Genomic DNA, 19,398 nt, shown 5'->3' on the forward strand with positions numbered 1-19,398 from the left:
TTTAATGATATGTTTAAGGTCTTTGGCAACTTTTATTCCAGCCAAACTAAAAGAATTGTAATTTTTCTCCAGAAGACAAATACAGAAATGTAGTATTATATGGAAACATCTTGAATGAATTTACACAACATGCACGTCATTTCAAAAAGTCATTTATTCATCCATTGCTTCCTTACAAATGCAACAGAAGCCATAGAAAATATCATAATGAACAAACTCTTAAAATAAATAAAGATAACCGATGACATATTTGTGAGAAGCTAAATGATGTTGCTTTTAGATAAACGAGCAGAAAACATTCAAACATAAATACATCCAGTAATGAATAAGTAACCATTTTATCCTCATTCTATTTAAAAAACACTATCCCACATCCACATTCCAGAGCAACTAAATTCTCTCACATAAATGCATTTCAGCAACTGCACCGGACCATTTTTGCGCTTTCACTAGGTAAATGAGTGCAATAATATTATATCAGAAGTAGAACTCCTCACTGTTTTCCTACTTCAATCCGCTGGCATAAATTCTAACAACTTCAGATTCTTCACCATTTTATGGGTGTTGCGGAAATTGGAAAGAGGATTAATGTACAATACGAGTGTGTCTGTGAGCAATAAACACACGTTATTTAAATTAAAATGTTAATTTAATGACTCTTAGACCATTTTATTTCTTTAATAAGAATTAAAGACGATTATTAATTGTGTATTAATTGTGTTGATTAATAATAGTTCATGAAATGATTCATAAAGTGCAACTTAACAGCTACCAGCACTTTCAGAGTCAAATATACAAATACAGGCAGAACAAAATGAATGCCTGTGACTCCTAATGAGTCTTATGAAGAGAAACGATTGCTCAATGCAAGACAGTGAACATTATTTACAACAGAACTGAAGACTGTTTGTAGAGTCTGTATTAAAGGTAATCATTTAGCAAATGATGTTGATCTTTTCCCCAGTGTATCATCAGTGTTTGTTTTGTATGTGAGTTTTTGACTCTAAAATGGTCTTTAACTTTTTCATTTAATCTTAGATGGCCTGTGGGTGAAGAAATATTCCTATTATCTCTCATTCATGGGTGAACATTCCTGTAAAATGCCTAAACACAGAGACACTATTAAGATAAAGGTCACTTCAAATATTCATCATCAAGCACAAAGTAAAAACTACACGCATTAAAAAGAAAGCTCTAATTTATTTGAACGCATTTGCAGAGTTCTTGTATAAGTGCTTAAATATGCAGCATAAATACATGAATTAGTGTTTGAATAAAGTCCACCATTAACGGAAACTTAAAAAAAAACAAGATATGACTGTAGTTGAGATCATCGAACGCAGCCACTTCACTGTTAATAAGAGTTTTACCAGATTTGCATTAATACTAACCTCCTCGCTGATGTAAAGAGGTGAAGCGTATTGGTTTACGATCAAACCACAGTCCGAGTAATGACTGCTGGAACTGTCCCAGTCAGTTTATGAAACCTCTGCCACATAATAGTCATTAGTGTGGGAGTCATGAGTAACATAAAATCAAACAAATATAAGGCACACAAGGTGATAGAAATCTATATATGGAGAATATTTCTATATATTTATGCACGCACGCACGCACGCACGCACGCACGCACGCACGCACGCACGCACGCACGCACGCACGCACGCACGCACACACACACACACACACACTTCTTAACGATACACATTTCTCAATATCTAAATTAAAGAAAAAATAAAACATAAAAACTAAAATTAAGGCCAACTTGGCTGAAATATCAACCATAAACAAAGAAAAAAAAGAGGTCTGGCTTTCATTCAAGCCTTACTCAGAGCAAACATCTTTCACCTGTAATTTCGACTTCTGGTTTCTTTCCCAAAGCATCATCATCATCACGACGAGTGTCTAAATCAGAGCTGGGAGTTTCCACCAAAGTTAACACCACCTGCTCTGCGTCCACCTCCTTGTCATCTGTGATTGGCTGAGACTCTACTTCTTCTACATTCTCATTGGCTGGAGACTGAAATCCGCTGTCATCATGGTGACGAGGGCTGGAGTCAGTCGACATTTGTGCGAATTCTCCATCAGAGTCGATGGCGGGGTCTTCCTGGATGGCGATCTCGATCTGCTGAATGGCGCTCTCGATGGCGGACACACTTTGCTGCTCTTCTAGAGTCTCTTTTCTTAATTCCGAGTCTTCATCCGCCATTTTTAGAGGTATTGTTTCTGTCACAACAGTGATGCCTTTCACTTCATCGCTCTCTTCCAAAGCCAACACCCCATTGGTTAATGGCAAGCCATGTTTTTCAGCAGGTTCGACCACTTCCAGCACAGGGTTTATGAGGTGTCGGATCTCATTGACTTTGTCTGGAGAGCCTGTTTTCTTCTCGACTACTTTCAGGGGGGTTTCTGCTACTACATCCAGTCCTTCGTTTTCTTCTGGGATGCCTTCTATTCCTGGCACCTCCTGGCAGGACTCGTAGGGCAAAGGCATCCCGTCGATATTTATCATTGAGACTATTTGTTTGCGTTTCCTGTTGGTAGCTTCTCCCTTTTTCTCGCCTTTGACTCCTCCAAACTGTCCTCCCCAGTCGATTGTTTCGTCTCCCAGCAGGTGCAAGTTGGGGTCACTGTTGGTCAGGACCATGCTGTCTCTGTACAGGTTGTGTCTGCGCTGGACTGCAGCTTCTTTCACGGCTGCAAAATGGGAGGACGGAATGATTGAAGAATGCATTGAAACACTTTAAGGTTCAGAAATGTCTTATTAGGGGCTGTAGACGCTCACCCATCATGATGTCTTTGGTGACGGACTGTAGAATCACCTCCTCAAAGATGTTTTCTACTAGGATGAATCTAGAGAAGTCTTCAAAAATGAGCTCCTTGAACTTGGGCAGATCCTAGGTGTAAAAGATTTTTTAAAAAGTCATGTTAAATGCACCGCCTTCATTTTTAGTGCTTTATAATAAATATTTTTAGACAGTTACCTATAGAAGCTGAACAATCTAAGGATCTGAGAATCCTTGTATCAAACTTATGTTTGTGTTGCTTCAAGAAAGCAACCATTTTTTTGTGTTGTGTTTTATTTTCATTTGTTTATATTCATTTATTTTACATTTAATTATTTTTTTTAATCCTAGGATCATTAGTCATTTATATAATTAGCATTATATCATTTTATTGATTATTACTTAATGATTTGATCAGTAATTTTCCATTGCTGTTGATTATGGTATAATAGCACGTGTTGGATTTATCCTGCACTAAATCATAAGATTATTCAATTAACTCTGCTATTTCTTTAGCATCATTACTTTGTCTTCTGCTTCTGCTCCTCTTTGACTTTCTCAGTCAACTCCTATATCAATAGGAGATTGTTAATTCACTTTGAATACTGTTCAACAGGTTTGGATGTTAGACGGCTCTGCTGGCTTGTTGTCTGGATACCCAGAGACACAGACATTTTCTGACAGGATCTGGCATCTGGGGCTAGATTTTACTTATCTGGCATGGAGAGTGTGATCAAACAAAGCTCAGCAACCAACTAACACATATTTACTGAAACATAAAAAAATTCTGTTGTACTATCATAAATACTACTATTATTCAAAACAGGACTAAAAATAAAATATTAACAAACTAATTAAATACTTGTTAAAAGTAATAATAACTATTAAAAAACAACAATTATAACAACATGACGTTAAAAATACTAATGGTTATTTACAAAATATGACAAGGCAAAAGAAAATAAGATGCAATTAATATTAAATAATTTCCAAACAAAAATAATAATAATTATTCTAAACACAATTGGGTTAAAAAAAAAAAAACTATTATTATAGAAGTAGAAACTCATTATTATCTTTTTTTTTTATATATATTTTTTGCTAATGCTAGTAGCTTTTTGTAACCAGATTTAAAAAAATAATAATTATATTTATCACCAATGCAACTACTAAAAAATATATAAATTTAAATTTTTTTATTTAAATTTTTTTTAACCTGGGCAGGGGTTCTGGAGGTTTCACCAAGTCAAATTTAAGACTTTTAAGACCATTATAAAGCAAATGCAGACTTATACAGGACTAAATGGCATGGTTGGGCCAATGAAAAAGATTTTAACATGCCTCATCGAAACCATTTTAATTTAGTGTTTTCTTAACCAGATATTTTAAATGTCAAAACAAGCTAAATCTAGTTAAAATATTTACTAGTTAAAAAAACTATGATAAACTAAATTTATACAGTTTGTCTAAAATACAAGGAGAACGTTTAAACAGATGTTATTGTAAATACGTTAATTACACCATATTGGTTTTATTGAGATGAATTATTGATGATTGGTCAGCCCGACTGGGAAACTACATAGACAGAGGAAAATTAAGACCTGTTTTATTGATTTAAGACCTACGACTCAAAATTTCACTGAATATAGGACCTTTTTGGGTCTAAAATTTAGTTTTTTTTTTTTTTTAATTGAAGACTTTAAGACCCTGCAGAAAAAAGTGATGTGTGGCATGGCATTAAAAAAAAAAAAAAAAAAAAAAAAAAAATATATATATATATATATATATATATATATGTATAAAAACTAAATCACTAAAAAACAGGTTCATTCCATGTACAAACCGGTGAACAGGACGGAGAGAGCTGTTTCAGCATGTACGGTATGATGATCTGAAGCAAAGCCTCCCTGAAGAACTTCTTCCTCACCGTGCTGCTGTCATAGTCATATTTCTGCAGGTCAAGAACAAACGCAATTAAAGGTGAAGAACAGGGTCAAAATAAAGCAGTGATCCAGGAGCTGTGTGTGTCAGACTGACTTTGAGCACTCTGTCCTGGCAGCGCTGGATGTTCTTGCACAGATCCTCTCTGCTGTGGCCATCTAGACTCTGATGAAGCAGCTGCTCAAACGTGTACACGGCGTCGTCCATTTGCTGTATTCACAAACAGAGGAGCTTTAGACAGACTATCATCAACAGATGTGCTTTATATGTAAATTCCAGAAGCCTGTGTGTAAATGTATGCCGAAAATTTAGATTACCCTGAGATAAAAAAAAATATATTCTTGCAATTTTTGGGGACAACCTAATTATTTGAATGTTCAATCAACTTGAATGTGTTAAAACAGGTTAACTTAAGCGATTTGCGTTGGGACAACATGAATGAATTGTGTGGAAGCCTGCACTTTTTACAGTGTGTATACCAAAATATAAGAGTAGTTAAAAATCTGTTTGCATAAATTACCCAGATATATGTACCAAAAATCGATCTCGAGTGAGTGAATAAATGAATGAACAAATGAATAAGTAAGTTAATAAATCAGTGAGAGAGTGAATGAATCAATAAATGAACTCTTCAATGAGCGAGTAACAATGAATCAGTCAGTGAATCATTGACAGACTGAATGAAAGTGAGTGAGAGATTAACAAAGACAGTGATACTATTATTTTAAAACATCAGATATGGGTAAAGTAGTGTTCTAATATAAGACGGTGTAAAATCAATCATATAAAAAATGAAATCAAATGATTTATTTTGTATAACATATCATAAAAAATGTCACACTTGAAATCATTCAAATTTCTTGCCGACAAATAGAAAAATCCCATAGATTTTTACATTAGATGTCGCCTACGCTATTGTTGTTTATCGGAATGAATGTGTCAATAGAGCTTTCGTTTAGTACAGGGTAGACCTGCTTTGAAATACATGTGGGGACCAAGGTACACTGGAGGACTGCCCATCCAAAGCCATATATATATATATATATATACACACACACACGCACGCACGCACACACGCACGCACGCATGCACTCACACACAACTATGATTGGGTGTTTTACCGATGGTCCGTATGCAAATATTTTTTTTAAATCCTCACTTTTCTACATTGATGAATAAATGAGCACACGGGTATTGCAGACAAAGAGCGTGTTTGTGTGCATGGAATTGTATTATCCTCCCTACCTGTTAGGTGAAACACTCCCCCTCTCCTGCCTTAACTTCTCATTCTGACAGAGAAAGTGATTCGTTTGTGAATGAATCCCCATTATAAATGACTCGTTCACTTAGCTGACAATAATACAAGTTTCTAGCACCGCAGCGTCTTGTCATTTCATTCACATTGCTAAATTTTCTTCAACAAAACTAGCATAATTAAGCCTTGTATTGAGTGTGAGTTGGTGCTACTTTGCCTTATGGTCAGTGCAATAAGAGATTGTATTATCATTAATAATCGTTAGCATAAAAGTTTATAACATACAAAAATGTAAAAACTGAAATCTCACCTAAGAAACCATTTCCCTTTATGCTTTGTTTTCTTTGTTTGCTCATTATTACACGCGCACACAGCGCTAAAGTTCAGCATCTTCACATTGGCTTTAGTCTTGACTAGTGCGGTTGAATGACATTTATCCTGGGAGCACTGTACAAATGTGGCGGCGCTATTGACATATGCTTCGGGTCCCTATGCAATATCTAGTGTATATATATCTATGGATAAATCCTAGTGGTTTGAAGCACAATGGAAAAGTATAAACATTTAAATCACTAGTTGTTACAATTTAATTATATATTTAATAAATATTTTATTATTGTTATTATTATTTTATTATCATATATTATATTTTTAAATATATATTTCATATATGAATACAAATTTATATTTAAATGGAGTCATTCAAGAATTAATCAAATAATTTCTTAATTCGCCTGATAAGATTTTTTTGATATTCAGAAACTATTTTTATATTGAAACTATCATCGTCATTATTTTTTGCTCTGAAAAAAAGTAATATTTTTAGCACATATTATTACACATTATTGTTACTGCTGTGATGTCAAAGAGCTCAACTGCCAGTACACCTGCAAAAACATGCATCACCACAGGGTGGCGCTCATCAACAACAAACTGCAGCTCAGATTTATTTATTTATTTTTAATATTCTTTAGCATAATGCTTAATGTATGAACACTTTTTTGTTGTTGTTGTTGTTCAGAACCAGAAAATGATTAAAGGCTATGAAATGACATATCAAATCAAATTTTAAGCAGAAGTTTCAAGTACTGCAAAAATGTTTTAGTCATTCAGATTGATATGAAAAAATGAGAGTGTGGGTTTGAGCAGAGACCTGTCTCATGAGGATCTGAGCTCTCTGGATGAACACTGAAGGGCTGGAGACGTCACATCTCTGCTGGAGGCCTTCCAGGTTCAACGTCTCCATCTTCTCATAGCAACTCTGCATCTTCACCGGATGGAAGGCCAGCATTGAAATCTTGTCCATATACTAGAACGAGTGTGGAGAGGGGTTAATGAATTAAGCATTCATTGTAGCTGAATATGTTAACATTGGCTGCATTTACATGGACATGTTTTACCTCATTCTGAATAAGACAATATTACGATTGAGGCGTTTACGTTAGTCACTTTTAGAATCATCAGTAACAATCCTGTTTTATATTTTATAATACACAGATAAACTGCAAATGCCATTACATCCAACACAAAGCCTTCCAGTGTTCCCTACAGAATTTGACGTATCACTTTTACAGTTTGCCTTCATTCATTGTGGGGTGTGAAGGTATCCATATGCGGTCTCATTTTTATGAAAACTTCAAGGGCAGTTAATTATTTCTCATCTTATATGTACAAACAGATGGCAGCGGGTTTGAATTACTGCTCAAAGCTTTAATGTGCTTTTGTTTGCAGTCAAACACTTGCAAAAAAAAAAAAAACAAGTAAATATGCTTTTGTTTGCCTATTGAACTTATTCTGCAGTGTGATCTCTGCCATTGTTTTAATACTTCCAGTTCAAAGTACTTGGTCCACAAAGAAGCGTGCTTATATAAATATATGAAAATACTAGTTTGCAACATAAAGCAGCATAACAAGCTGGTTTTTTTGTGTGGCTAAAAACAAAATCAAATGGAATGAAGCCTATTAGTTTTCAATAGCTGCATTAGCTCTTATGAAAATGTTCTGATAATGTTTTTGGTTGGGTTTCTGCACACTGCGGTCAATGGAGGGTTAGCTGTTGGATTTAATAAAAAAAGTCTACACTTATATCCAGGGCTCGTTTTTTTAAATGTAATCCACTAGGATTTTGGATAAGGGATTGGATCAAATCTTGAAAATGGGTTTTTCAAAAGAAAAAAACGGATTACATAATTGGATTAGATCACGTAATCTAATCTTGGTTTTGATCCGGATTGAACCTTTACTTTGGGTTTTTCAGACCTTTTTTGTAGGATTTGGATCACATTGATCCAAAAAACCTGGATTAAACTGATCCCATCAGAAGGGTGGATTTAGTGTGGATTTCTTGCCCAAAATGTAATGGAAACTTTAAAAATGTATTAAATAACACTATTTTTGGATCATGCAGTATCTTACGAGATATACTGTTTATTCATAAGGTTTTAATTATATTTGTTCATCTGTCAGGCTATAGTGATTATTGGCTTTAACGTATTCAGCCTTTCAGTATAGGCCTATAGCAAAGTAGAAATTGCTTGGCCTCATAAAATAATCCCTCAAACAGCTGTCAAAATTGACCAAAAACAATACATTTTATTCTGTCTCTAATTGATATATATATATATATATATATATTCATCACAATGGAAAATATTTTTATTTTTAGAATATTTATTAGTGATGCATACAATGATTACAGAATAACAACAACAAAAAAAGCAAGGAATGGCAATCACTGATTTTTGAAATCACATTTAACAATTGCAAAAAGAGACTGGGCAGAAGCACAGCTTCATCTGGCAGAGGAACAACCGACTCTGACCACACTGCAGCAAACCAAGGCCTGACTTGAGATTCGCCCCCTAAAGGCTTTGCTCAGACAAGCTGCTCTCTCCACATCAGATGAGGAAGTTTGAACTTATTGTGGAGTTTTTGACATTAAGTCTTTTTTTTATTTACATCTATATTTAAAAACTTATTATAAATACCTCAATGTACAGTGTTTGTGTTGAGGTCTCAGATGAGCGGACTGCTGGAAGAGGATGGGGTGGGGGTTTTATTGTTTTTAGTTTTTTTTTTTTTTTTTTAATGTGTGTGTTTTCATTTCAAATAAAAATAAAGATATATTGACCCCACACTGGCTATTCTACTTGTTGCTCTTTACATAGGCCTATCTATCCATTTACACTGAGCACTGGTAATCCAGATTTAGTGATCCTGAAAAGTTCCTATCCGGATCAGATTGATCCAATCCAATGTTGCTTTGAAAAACTGGCTCAAAAAGTGAGCTGGATTACGTGATCACGGATCGCAAAAACAGGATTACTAAATCCGGATCAATTTTATCCGGATTAAACCATTTGAAAAACCGGCCCCAGAAGATAAACAAAGATCTCATGGAAACTAAAACAACATAAATGCGAGTAATAACAAAAGTTTTTTATTTTTGGATGAACTAATCTTTTAAGGTAGTAAAAAAATCTGTTTAGGAGGTATATTCTATATGATGTCCTGTGTTGTTGTTTTTTTTACCTCTCCCAGTTTGTCTTTGCTGCTGTCGTTCATTGTGTTCTTGCTGACCTCCACCAGCTCTCGGAAGAGGATGTCCCTCACTTCAGCAAATCCTCTGCTCGTGGGCTCCATGAGGGCCTCCAGGATGGAGTGGATGTAGGGCTGAATCTTGCTCCTCACAAACTGTTCAATGCGGGGCAACACCAAAGCTTCAAGCAGAGGATTGGACAAATGTTAGAACAGGACTTCCTTTATGGTAAAACCAGAGATGTCCAAAGTAGCGCCTTTGGGTTAAAGTTGGCCCACTGTAACCTTTTGATTCAAGTGTTACTCACTGCAGAGCCACATGGGCAGAGCTGAGCTCCAGCTCCTCCTAGCTCTTCTACCAGTGATATCACTGAGGGTCGGGGTTAGGGGAACGCTAGGGGTGCACATTAGTTGTGTTTGACTTCATGCAGCGCTGCGCAGACTGATCGAAATCGGTCTTAAAATGCTAGACGCTAGACGCCACGTGACTGTCACATGTGGTATCAAAGTATTCAGCCGCTGCAGCATCTAAAGAGCAGGTGCTGCGATGATGGCACTGATTTTACACGATTGGCCGAGCTCACCGCATGACAAAAACCACGTGTGTTTCGGGTTTATTAATGGACAAATTCAGTCTCACAAATTTTAAACAAACAATTAGCTTTTTATACCCTCGCTCTCTTGTACACATCATGTTTATTAAAAGACTACAAATATTTGACTGCAGTATCATCTTTTGATTATCATCAATGATCCTGACACTCCTAAAAAAGTTTCTTAAATTAAAGTTAAAAAAATATTTTATTAACTATAAAAAATATAATTATAAAATATTTTTTAAATAATTTTAAAATATTTCAAAAATATATTAAAATGTTTTAGAATTTGTGTTTCTTGTTTTCCCCTTATTTCTCATGCATTTGTTATATAGGCTACTTAAATTAAATTCATAATTCATTTACTGCTTAAAAATGAACAATAGTTTGTAGAGACTGTATTCTGTTTTATTTGTACTGTAAATCTTTTGTTGTTATTGCAGTAAATAAATCAATAAATGATCTCTCCATGTGATCGGTCATCATGACTGCAGCAACTTTGAGCCCCGAAGTGTTCGGCTTGATGGCTCCGTTGTCAACTCCGCCCCTGCCTGTGCTTGGCTAATCTTTTTGATTGCCGGCTGCAGCCGTCAGCTTATAGGAGGCGGAGCTGGAGCTCAAGCTCCCCCTCATTTGTCCACCATCACATCTGAGAATGATGGAGAGGGTTGGGGGGAATGCCTTTAACAGAGCTTGTCTCTTCTAATTTGACGTGACATTTTTTTGTTTGTTTTATTACTCGGCTATAAAAAGCAAACTGAAATTAAATGTTTTAATAAGAAGAATAGTAAATGAATCTGAGTTGGGCGAAGCAGTGGCGCAGTAGGTAGTGCTGTCGCCTCTACAGCAAGAAGGTCGCTGGGTCGAGCCTCGGCTCAGTTGGCGTTTCTGTGTGGAGTTTGCATGTTCTCCCTACATTCACGTGGGTTTCCTCCGGGTGCTCCGGTTTCCCCCACAGTCCAAAGACATGCGGTACAGGTGAATTGGGTAGGCTAAATTGTCTGTAGAGTATGTGTGTGTGAATGTGTGTGTGGATGTTTCCCAGAGATAGGTTGCGGCTGGAAGGGCATCCTCTGCGTAAAAACTTGCTGGATAGGTTGGCGGTTCATTCCGCTGTGGCGACCCTGGATTAATAAAGGGACTAAGCCGACAAGAAAATGAATGAATGAATGAATCTGAGTTTTTAAATACTGTTTTAAATACTCGACGGATAGAGCAGTGTTTCCCAACCCTGTTCCTAGAGGCACACAAACACCTATTTTGGATGTCTCCCTTATCTGAGCCATTCATTTCAGGTTTCTGAGTCTCTTCTAATGTTTTGATGATTTGATTCAGGTGTGTTTGAATAGGAAAACAGGTTGTAAATGTATACTGTTGGTGTGCCGTCAGGAACAGGGTTGGAAAACACTGGAATAGAAGACTATGCAGAAGACATCTGTGAGCAAATCAAAAACTAGCGTAACTCCATTCTGTTATAAATGAGATTGTTTTTGTTTTTACTATGATAAGTTAAATTTTAAAAATAAATAAATAAAATAATAATAAAAATAATAAATAAATAATGCAACTATATTTAACTTCGGCCTTCTAGACTCAAACAAGTTTGGTTTTTGGCCCTTCATAAGAAAAACTTTGGGCACCCCTAGGTAGAACAACCGATATGCTCAATATGTGTGTACACATTAAATGTACTATGTACCATAGCAGTTTTTTTCTGTGAATGCAAAATTCTATGCACAACATTTTTATTTTTAGGAGTGCTTACAAAAATTAGGAAAGCAGCTAAAAATGTAGAAACTTAAATTAAAAGTTTAAATAAGTATACTGTGGAACACCACTACTGACAAAATGCCATCAGCAGTAAGTCAGTCTGACCATTAGGAACTACAAAAAAGGTTAGAAAAGAGAAACTCATGCTTAGGTGTATAACAAGGTTTCTCTTTGATTGTTTACTATAAACGTATAATAAAGGTATTAGCAAAACATCATCTATAGGTCAGTATGAATGTACTACAAACCTTCACAATGTGAAAAAGGTGTATTGCAGTATTTTGTTTCATAAAATGTATGAGCATAAATAGAGCTATTGGGAAAAGCTCATCTACGGCAAGTCAGTCTGACCACAAAGCATATACTACCTTCTAAACCGGCATTGATTTAATAATGTTTGGGTTTTGGCACTGTGTATGTAATTGGCATACAGTTCCTATGCCAGCATAGTGAATGTCCGATGATTAAAGCTTAAAACTTTACAGAAAGCTTTGATGGATTTCATCATAACACAAGCTGACAACGCTCTCATTCTCAGAAAGGAGGAGTTGGGATAAAAGAGCTGCAATGTATATTAAGACAAAATGAATGTTGGCTTTGGATAGATCTATCATACGAGACCTCCAAAATTCCTTTAAAATGACATAATGCAGCACTTAGAATTGGTTAATAACATTTAAGTTCATGAAAACTGAAGCTTCAAACCTGCATAAGAAATATTTAGAGTGCACGTGAAATTTCACATCTCAAATATGTGAAGTTTGCTTTCTTAAAGGGATAGTTCACCTAAAAATGAACATTTATTAACTATTTACTCACCCTCAAGTGGTTTAAAACCTTTGATTTTTTAAAACAAATTAAGATTTTCAAAGAAGCTGAAAACCTGTAACCATTGACATCCATAGTAGGAGAAACAAATACTGTGAAAGTCAATAGTTCAGCATTCTTCAAAATATCTTTTTTTGTGTTAGTTTAATCAAAGAACAAAACTCAAAGGTTTGAAACAAGTTAAAGGTGAGTAAATAATGACAGGATTGATCCCTTTAAGTGGTTGTGAGAAACAACCAAACAGACAAGGAACTTTAATGCCTAATTCTGTTATGTCTCACTCCTTATATTAGTGTCAAAAGTAAGAACCCTTTGGAAGAAGCTCAATAATGAAGCTGAAGACTGAACACAACGACTCTAGATCACATAAAGGGCCCTTATATCAGTGAACAGGTGATTGTGGGAAAGCACCTGCCTTACATGTCAAAACAACCACTATTATACAAGCAGTATTGTTCATTATAATGGTGCCATCACAAACACACACAGCTGGACTCAATAGTGATTTATACATAGATTAAATATAGACTCATACAAAAACTCAGAAAATATGCTGCCAAGACCATATTTTTTAAGACATTTGAAATGTGCTACGGGTGCTTTCGGTGGAACAGTCGTAGCCACAAATGACACAAGAAAAATGTAGTGCTCCTGCCAAACCTACATTATGGCACGGCAGTCTGGGTGTTTTTTTTGGTTACAGCCGGACTAAGTCAAATGAGACTGAATTCCAGTGACTGTCTGCAAGAATGCGAGTCTGAAAAGCCGGTCATAATTTACTCACCCTCGATTTGTTACAAACATTCATGAGTTTTTTTCTTCTGTTAAATCAAATAAAGAAAGCTGGAAACCGGTAACCGTTGACTTCCTTAGTATTTGTTGTTTCATGCTATGGATGTAAATGGTTACAGGTTTAACCACTTGAAGTAAATAGTAAATTTTCACATATTGGGTCAATCATACTTCCAATTGTAGTCTTGTTTTTAGGGCAACATTATCAGAAAAAAAAAAAAAAAACCATTTTGGCCAAACCTGTAACTATTGATGCTTGGCAACTTTTTGGCACCAATTTGCTAAACTAAGGAATGATTGTATAATAAAACATTAATTGATTTATTGATTGTATAATAGAACAACTTTAGTTATATATTATTATTATTATTATTAATATTTTTATTTAATAATAATAATAATAATAATAATAATAATAATAATAACAACAATAATATTAATGATAATGATAATCTTTATTTAATAATAATAATAATAATAATAATAATAACAAATCTTTATTTAATAAAAATTTTAATTAAATAATAATAATAATAATAATAAATCTTTAATAATAACAATAATAAATCTTTATTCAATAAAAATATCAATACATCTTTATTATTATTAATAATAATAAATATAATACAATAAATACAATACAATAAAAATCTTTATTTAATAATATAATAATAATAATAATAATAATAAATGTATTCATTAAAAATTATTTATGTAATAATAATAATAATATAATACAAATATTTAATAATAATAATAACAACAACAACAACAACAACAACACATCTTTATTTAATGATAATAATAATAATAATAATAATAATAATAATAATACATCTATTTAATAATAATAATAATAATAATAATAATAATAATAAATCTTTATTCAATAAAAAATCTTTATTTAATAATAATAATAAAATAAAAATATAATAAATATTTAATAATAATAACAATAAATCTTTAATAATAATAAAGATTTTATTTTATATTATTATTACTATTATTATTATTATTCAAGCTAACCATAATGTTTCTGTTGCACCTTCTCTTTGAATACATGAGACATCAGATGCAATTTTGTTTATATCCAAAAAGAATAAATAGTTGATCACCAAAAAAAGAAAAAATCCATGAAGTTTGTTTCTCTCACCACGGATTTTCCCAGAAACGTGCTCTTTAGACGTGATGATTTGGTCCATGTCGGTGCGTAGAGCAGCGTCCAGACGAGGGCGCTCCACCTCACATACTTGAACCAGAGCTTCGTGATGAGTTCGTGTCTGTGACAGCACCTGTCTGTAGACTGCATCTGTGATCTGACCGAGTAAACAAACACACAATAAATACACCTCATGAAAAAAAAATGGAAGCTTATGTCCATATAGATACATCCACTGAATAAAGTAAAGAGGCATTTTGATGTGTCAGCTGTAAACGATCAGTGCATTTGCTGATCATGTGCATTGGTTTTAAAGGTTTTCAAACCTGAATGATTTTGTTTGTGTGATGTATTGACCGGTATTGAATAATTTTAAGATTGTAGACAGTCACCAAAGTAACAATCTTGCTGGAAAGATAATGTTGCTGAAATTCTGAGATATTTACACGTTTAAACTGTATGAGGGTCCAGGCCTATAGACAGTCTGGTAATAGGGTGGTTCTTTTTTCTCAAAAAGTGGACCTTTTTGCCATTATTTGCATCATTTTCTATTAATTATGAGATTAATAACTGCATTATAGTGACATTTTTGCTGGATTAGCTTGTCAAATGGTCATCATAACCACACTTTTTAATATACCAAAAATATTTCCTAAATATTTGGAATAAAAGTATTATTAATAAAAAAAAAATAAATAAATAATGAAATGAAAAAAAAAAAAAAAAAAAAAAAAAAATATATATATATATATATATATATATATATATATATATATATATATATATATATATATATATATATATATATATTAAAACATATTTTTTAAAAACTATTTATTACATTCTATATTAATAGCACAAAATAAATCCGGTAAAGTTTAAAATAAAAAATGTAGTCTATTGTCACTTATGAGACAAATAACAAACTGAGTCCTCAGTCACAATCTGGCCCTTTGATTAATAAAAATTTAAAACATAATAATAATAATATTAATAATAATAATTTAGAATTTCACCATTTTCTAACCTCTCTTGTAAAAAGGTACATTTGAAAATTCATGGATAAAAACAAAAGCCAAAATATTACTGAAATAACATGGGCCTCTTTTGGTGCTTCACACCTTTTTATTGATCATTTTTCTTTCAAGAATAAGGTCCAAGATTTAGAATAAAAGTTACGTGTAAAATGTTCTCTCTATTTTACAACAATACAGTAGGTCAGTAGTGAAAGATATCTTTACTTATGTAAAATTATATGTTTCTTGCACAGCTGGATGTTGGACTCATGAAAAATAATCGTTTGGATTGGCCAAAACCAATTAGCTGAAGTCACACTGAAGCAAGGACCAACAGAGGATTCCCCTTGGTCTTAAAGCCTTTTTTGATGGGTTATTTTCACAATTTAGGATGGCATAGCAATCAAAACAGGACAAAGGAGCTCATGAATGGGACAAACTTGGGAACTTTGTCAGTGAGGGTAAAAACTGTGTAAAAACTTGTTGGATAAGTTGGCGGTTCATTCCGCTGTGGCGACCCCGGATTAATAAAGGGACTAAGCCGACAAGAAAATGAATGAATGAATGAATGTAATTATAGACATTTATATTTTACCACTTTCCTTCAAACAACAAGGTTACCCATTTGTCAGCAACACATTTTCAGCATTTGAAATTAAAAATATTATTTAATAGGATCACTTATCCTTTTACATATTTAATTAGGTATTGGTCAAAATATGTCTTTTTTTTCCGTTCAATCACAATAAATGATGATGCATCATTTTTTACTCCTATTTTAAGATTTTATTTTCACAAACATTATTTGAAACATTAAGTAGACTTAAAAATTAAAGACACTTAGAATGCATATTGAATAAATTAGTTATGCGAAATTGTTTTAATATATTTATCTTGATGACCCTAAAACAAGAGGCACATGTATAAGATATACGCTTCAAAAGTATGAATTTTTTTTTTATGGATAATATAAATGAACAGATCTATTTCTCATTACCAAGGAAGCATGCTGTAAATATGAAAATGGCTTGCAAATAGTTGTATAAATGATTAGAAGATCTTTTTATAACGGCTTCAGAATTTACATAAGAAAACTGACCAGCATCCAGTCCTTCTGCCTCTGCTGTAGCTTTCCTTTCAGGCGAGGTGCAATTTGATTCCTCAGTTCCGGGTGTAAAGTCTCCATCACCAGGTTAGCGAGGATCTAAAAGCACAAATAGAGATAAAAGAAGTACATTATTTAATAACTATTGGTTATGCAACAAATTATATCAGGTTTTATCTACAGAATAAATGGCATGACCGCATTTGAATGCTGCCTAACAAACTGATCAGACAGCTTTGTAGTTTTGCATGCATATCTTCAGTAACCATGCTATTATAGACATCAGGCCTTACAACCTGAAATATAAGGCAGAATATTTTAGTGTTAATATCCAAAATGTCCATCACAGATGGCTGCTTTGTTTATGCTCACTGCAATGACAGCCAAAACACAAACAACTATTGAATGTTTGCTCTTCTCCTTTCTGTTTTTAGAGATGGGACTATTATTTCAATCATAAATAACACGCCACAAACATGACACATTTACTTTCTAAATATTAGCACTGGCTCAACGCTCAACTAGCTTAACGCTGCCTGATATCAAGTAATTGTGTTTGATGGAGAGAGAAAAAGAGGGGTCACGAGGTCAGTGAGTGGAAGGGGCTTTTTATGACCTGTCAGTGATTAAGTGGGGGAAATGACTGACATTTATTAGCTGGTCACCTATAAAGCATTCAGCCACACCATGCACATAATACTAAGCACCTCTGGGTCACACTAATATATGCGAGGAATGGATAATTGAACTCAAATTAGCAATTGCTTTCAATACTTTATGTTTTAAACAATGTCACCATTAATAACTTTGTGATGATGTTCGTTTAGCATAACCGATCTGTTATGATGTTCCTCAGGTGTCTGTTTTGGGTCTTACAGTATTTTAGTATTTACATGCTTCCATTTGGAGCAGATGATTATGAAATACACATAAGGTTAGGTCATTTATATGCAGTGTTGAGCACATTTCTTTAAAAGAGTAATTAGTTTTTTACTTGTTACATCTCACAAATAGTAACTGAGTTACAAAATTATAAATGTAACTAATTTACCAGGGAAAGTAACTTAAAAAAAAAAAAATAAAATAAAAAATAAAATGTATATATATATATATATATATATATATATATATATATATATATATATATATAAATAAATATAATGTAGATTAGTGTGCAATGTTTTATATTTATCTTAGTTACTTGATAAAATATACATATATACATATACATATATATATTTTATCAAGTGACTAAGATAAATATAAAACATTGCACACTAATCTACACTAACCTATAAAACTATGAGTGCACTTAAAAAAATTAAACCAAAAAGATAGCTACTCAAAACATTCTCATTACTAAAAGCCTATTCATTCATTTAACCACCTTAAGATGTGATTATCGTTCTTAAATTTTCACTTCTTTATTAGTAAAATTCAATAAACAGCTACAAAATATTTTGAACTGAGCTAATGCTCTTAAACACCCCTTAAATCTGCCCATTGCTGGTGTGTTTTGTAGTTTGAATCGGCTTCCAGTTCATTTACACATTAAGGTCAAACGACTCGTGGCAACTCATAAGGCTATATAATGATTTGTCTTGTTCTTTTATTTATGATTTAAGGGTGAGTAAATATCAAGCTAATGTTCATTTTTGGTGAACTTTCCCTTTAAGAGCTCATACACAAAGCGTCCTGGTGTGCACGTATACACCTCGAAATCAGCATATCATTAGTGTGTTTTTGTAGTTTTGGCTAGCAGTTCATTTACACATTGAGGTCAAACAACTTATAGCAGGGGTGTGCAAACTCAGTCCTGGAGGGCCGGTGTCCTGCAGATTTTAGCTCCAACTTGTTTCAACACACCTGCAAGGATGTTTCTAGACTGCCTATAGTAAGAGGTTGATTAGCTAGGCCAGCTGTGTCTGATAGGGGTTGGAACTAAACTTTGCAGGACACCGGCCCTCCTGGACTGAGTCTGGACATCCCTGACTAATAGCAACTTAAAAGGCTATATAATGAGTTGTCCCTTTCTTTTATTTATGATTTAGCTACCCCTTCTCATCTCGGTTGTGCTGATTTCCTCAGCCTCAGTGTAGATTAAAAACTTAAGGTCACAGAGCTCTTTTTCTGCCCTTTAGTTACGACATGCACTTCCATCCATGATCAGAAGTGTTCACATATTAAGAGAATAGTTCACCCAAAAATGAAATTTTCAAACTTGAAATGTGTTTATTTGCCCTACATTGGTTCCAAAACATTACTAGTTTCTTTTTTTCTGCTGAACCTAAAAGATTTTTTGAGATCAATGTTTTGAAGAAAGCTAGCTGTCACACCTGTAACCACTGACGTCCACAGAAGAAAAAAACAAATGCAATGAAGGTCAATGGTTAGTGGTTTTCATCTTTCTTCAGAATATCTTCTTTTGTGTTCAACAGAAGAAAGAAACTCAAATAGGTTTGTGACAAGTGAAGAGTGAGTAAATGACAAAATGTCCAATTTTGGGTGAACTATCCCTTTAAGCACTTTTAAACCACACCTTTCAAAAACAAAATCATTATATTATCTAATTCTTGAATAGCTCCTGGGTATGTTGAATGACTAATGTTTGTG

The 19,398-nt window shown here is 33.7% G+C and overlaps 1 protein-coding gene across 1 annotated transcript in view; it reads right to left on the minus strand.

Moving 5' to 3' along the window:
- Window positions 1-136: 136 nt before the first annotated feature.
- The window catches only part of niban2a (niban apoptosis regulator 2a), a 57,281-nt gene continuing 38,019 nt past the window's right edge, over window positions 137-19,398 (minus strand). Inside the window, exons 7-14 of the mRNA NM_001080586.1 lie at window positions 16,780-16,884; window positions 14,659-14,821; window positions 9,514-9,701; window positions 7,136-7,291; window positions 4,824-4,937; window positions 4,630-4,737; window positions 2,786-2,897; window positions 137-2,697 (exon numbers count right to left, since the gene is read on the minus strand). Coding sequence (NP_001074055.1) covers window positions 1,829-2,697; window positions 2,786-2,897; window positions 4,630-4,737; window positions 4,824-4,937; window positions 7,136-7,291; window positions 9,514-9,701; window positions 14,659-14,821; window positions 16,780-16,884 — 1,815 coding nt within the window. The 3' untranslated portion in view covers window positions 137-1,828. The remainder of the gene's footprint in view (window positions 2,698-2,785; window positions 2,898-4,629; window positions 4,738-4,823; window positions 4,938-7,135; window positions 7,292-9,513; window positions 9,702-14,658; window positions 14,822-16,779; window positions 16,885-19,398) is intronic.

The sequence above is a fragment of the Danio rerio genome, chromosome 21 (genome assembly GCF_049306965.1).
Source record: "Danio rerio strain Tuebingen ecotype United States chromosome 21, GRCz12tu, whole genome shotgun sequence".
Lineage (NCBI taxonomy): Eukaryota > Metazoa > Chordata > Actinopteri > Cypriniformes > Danionidae > Danio > Danio rerio.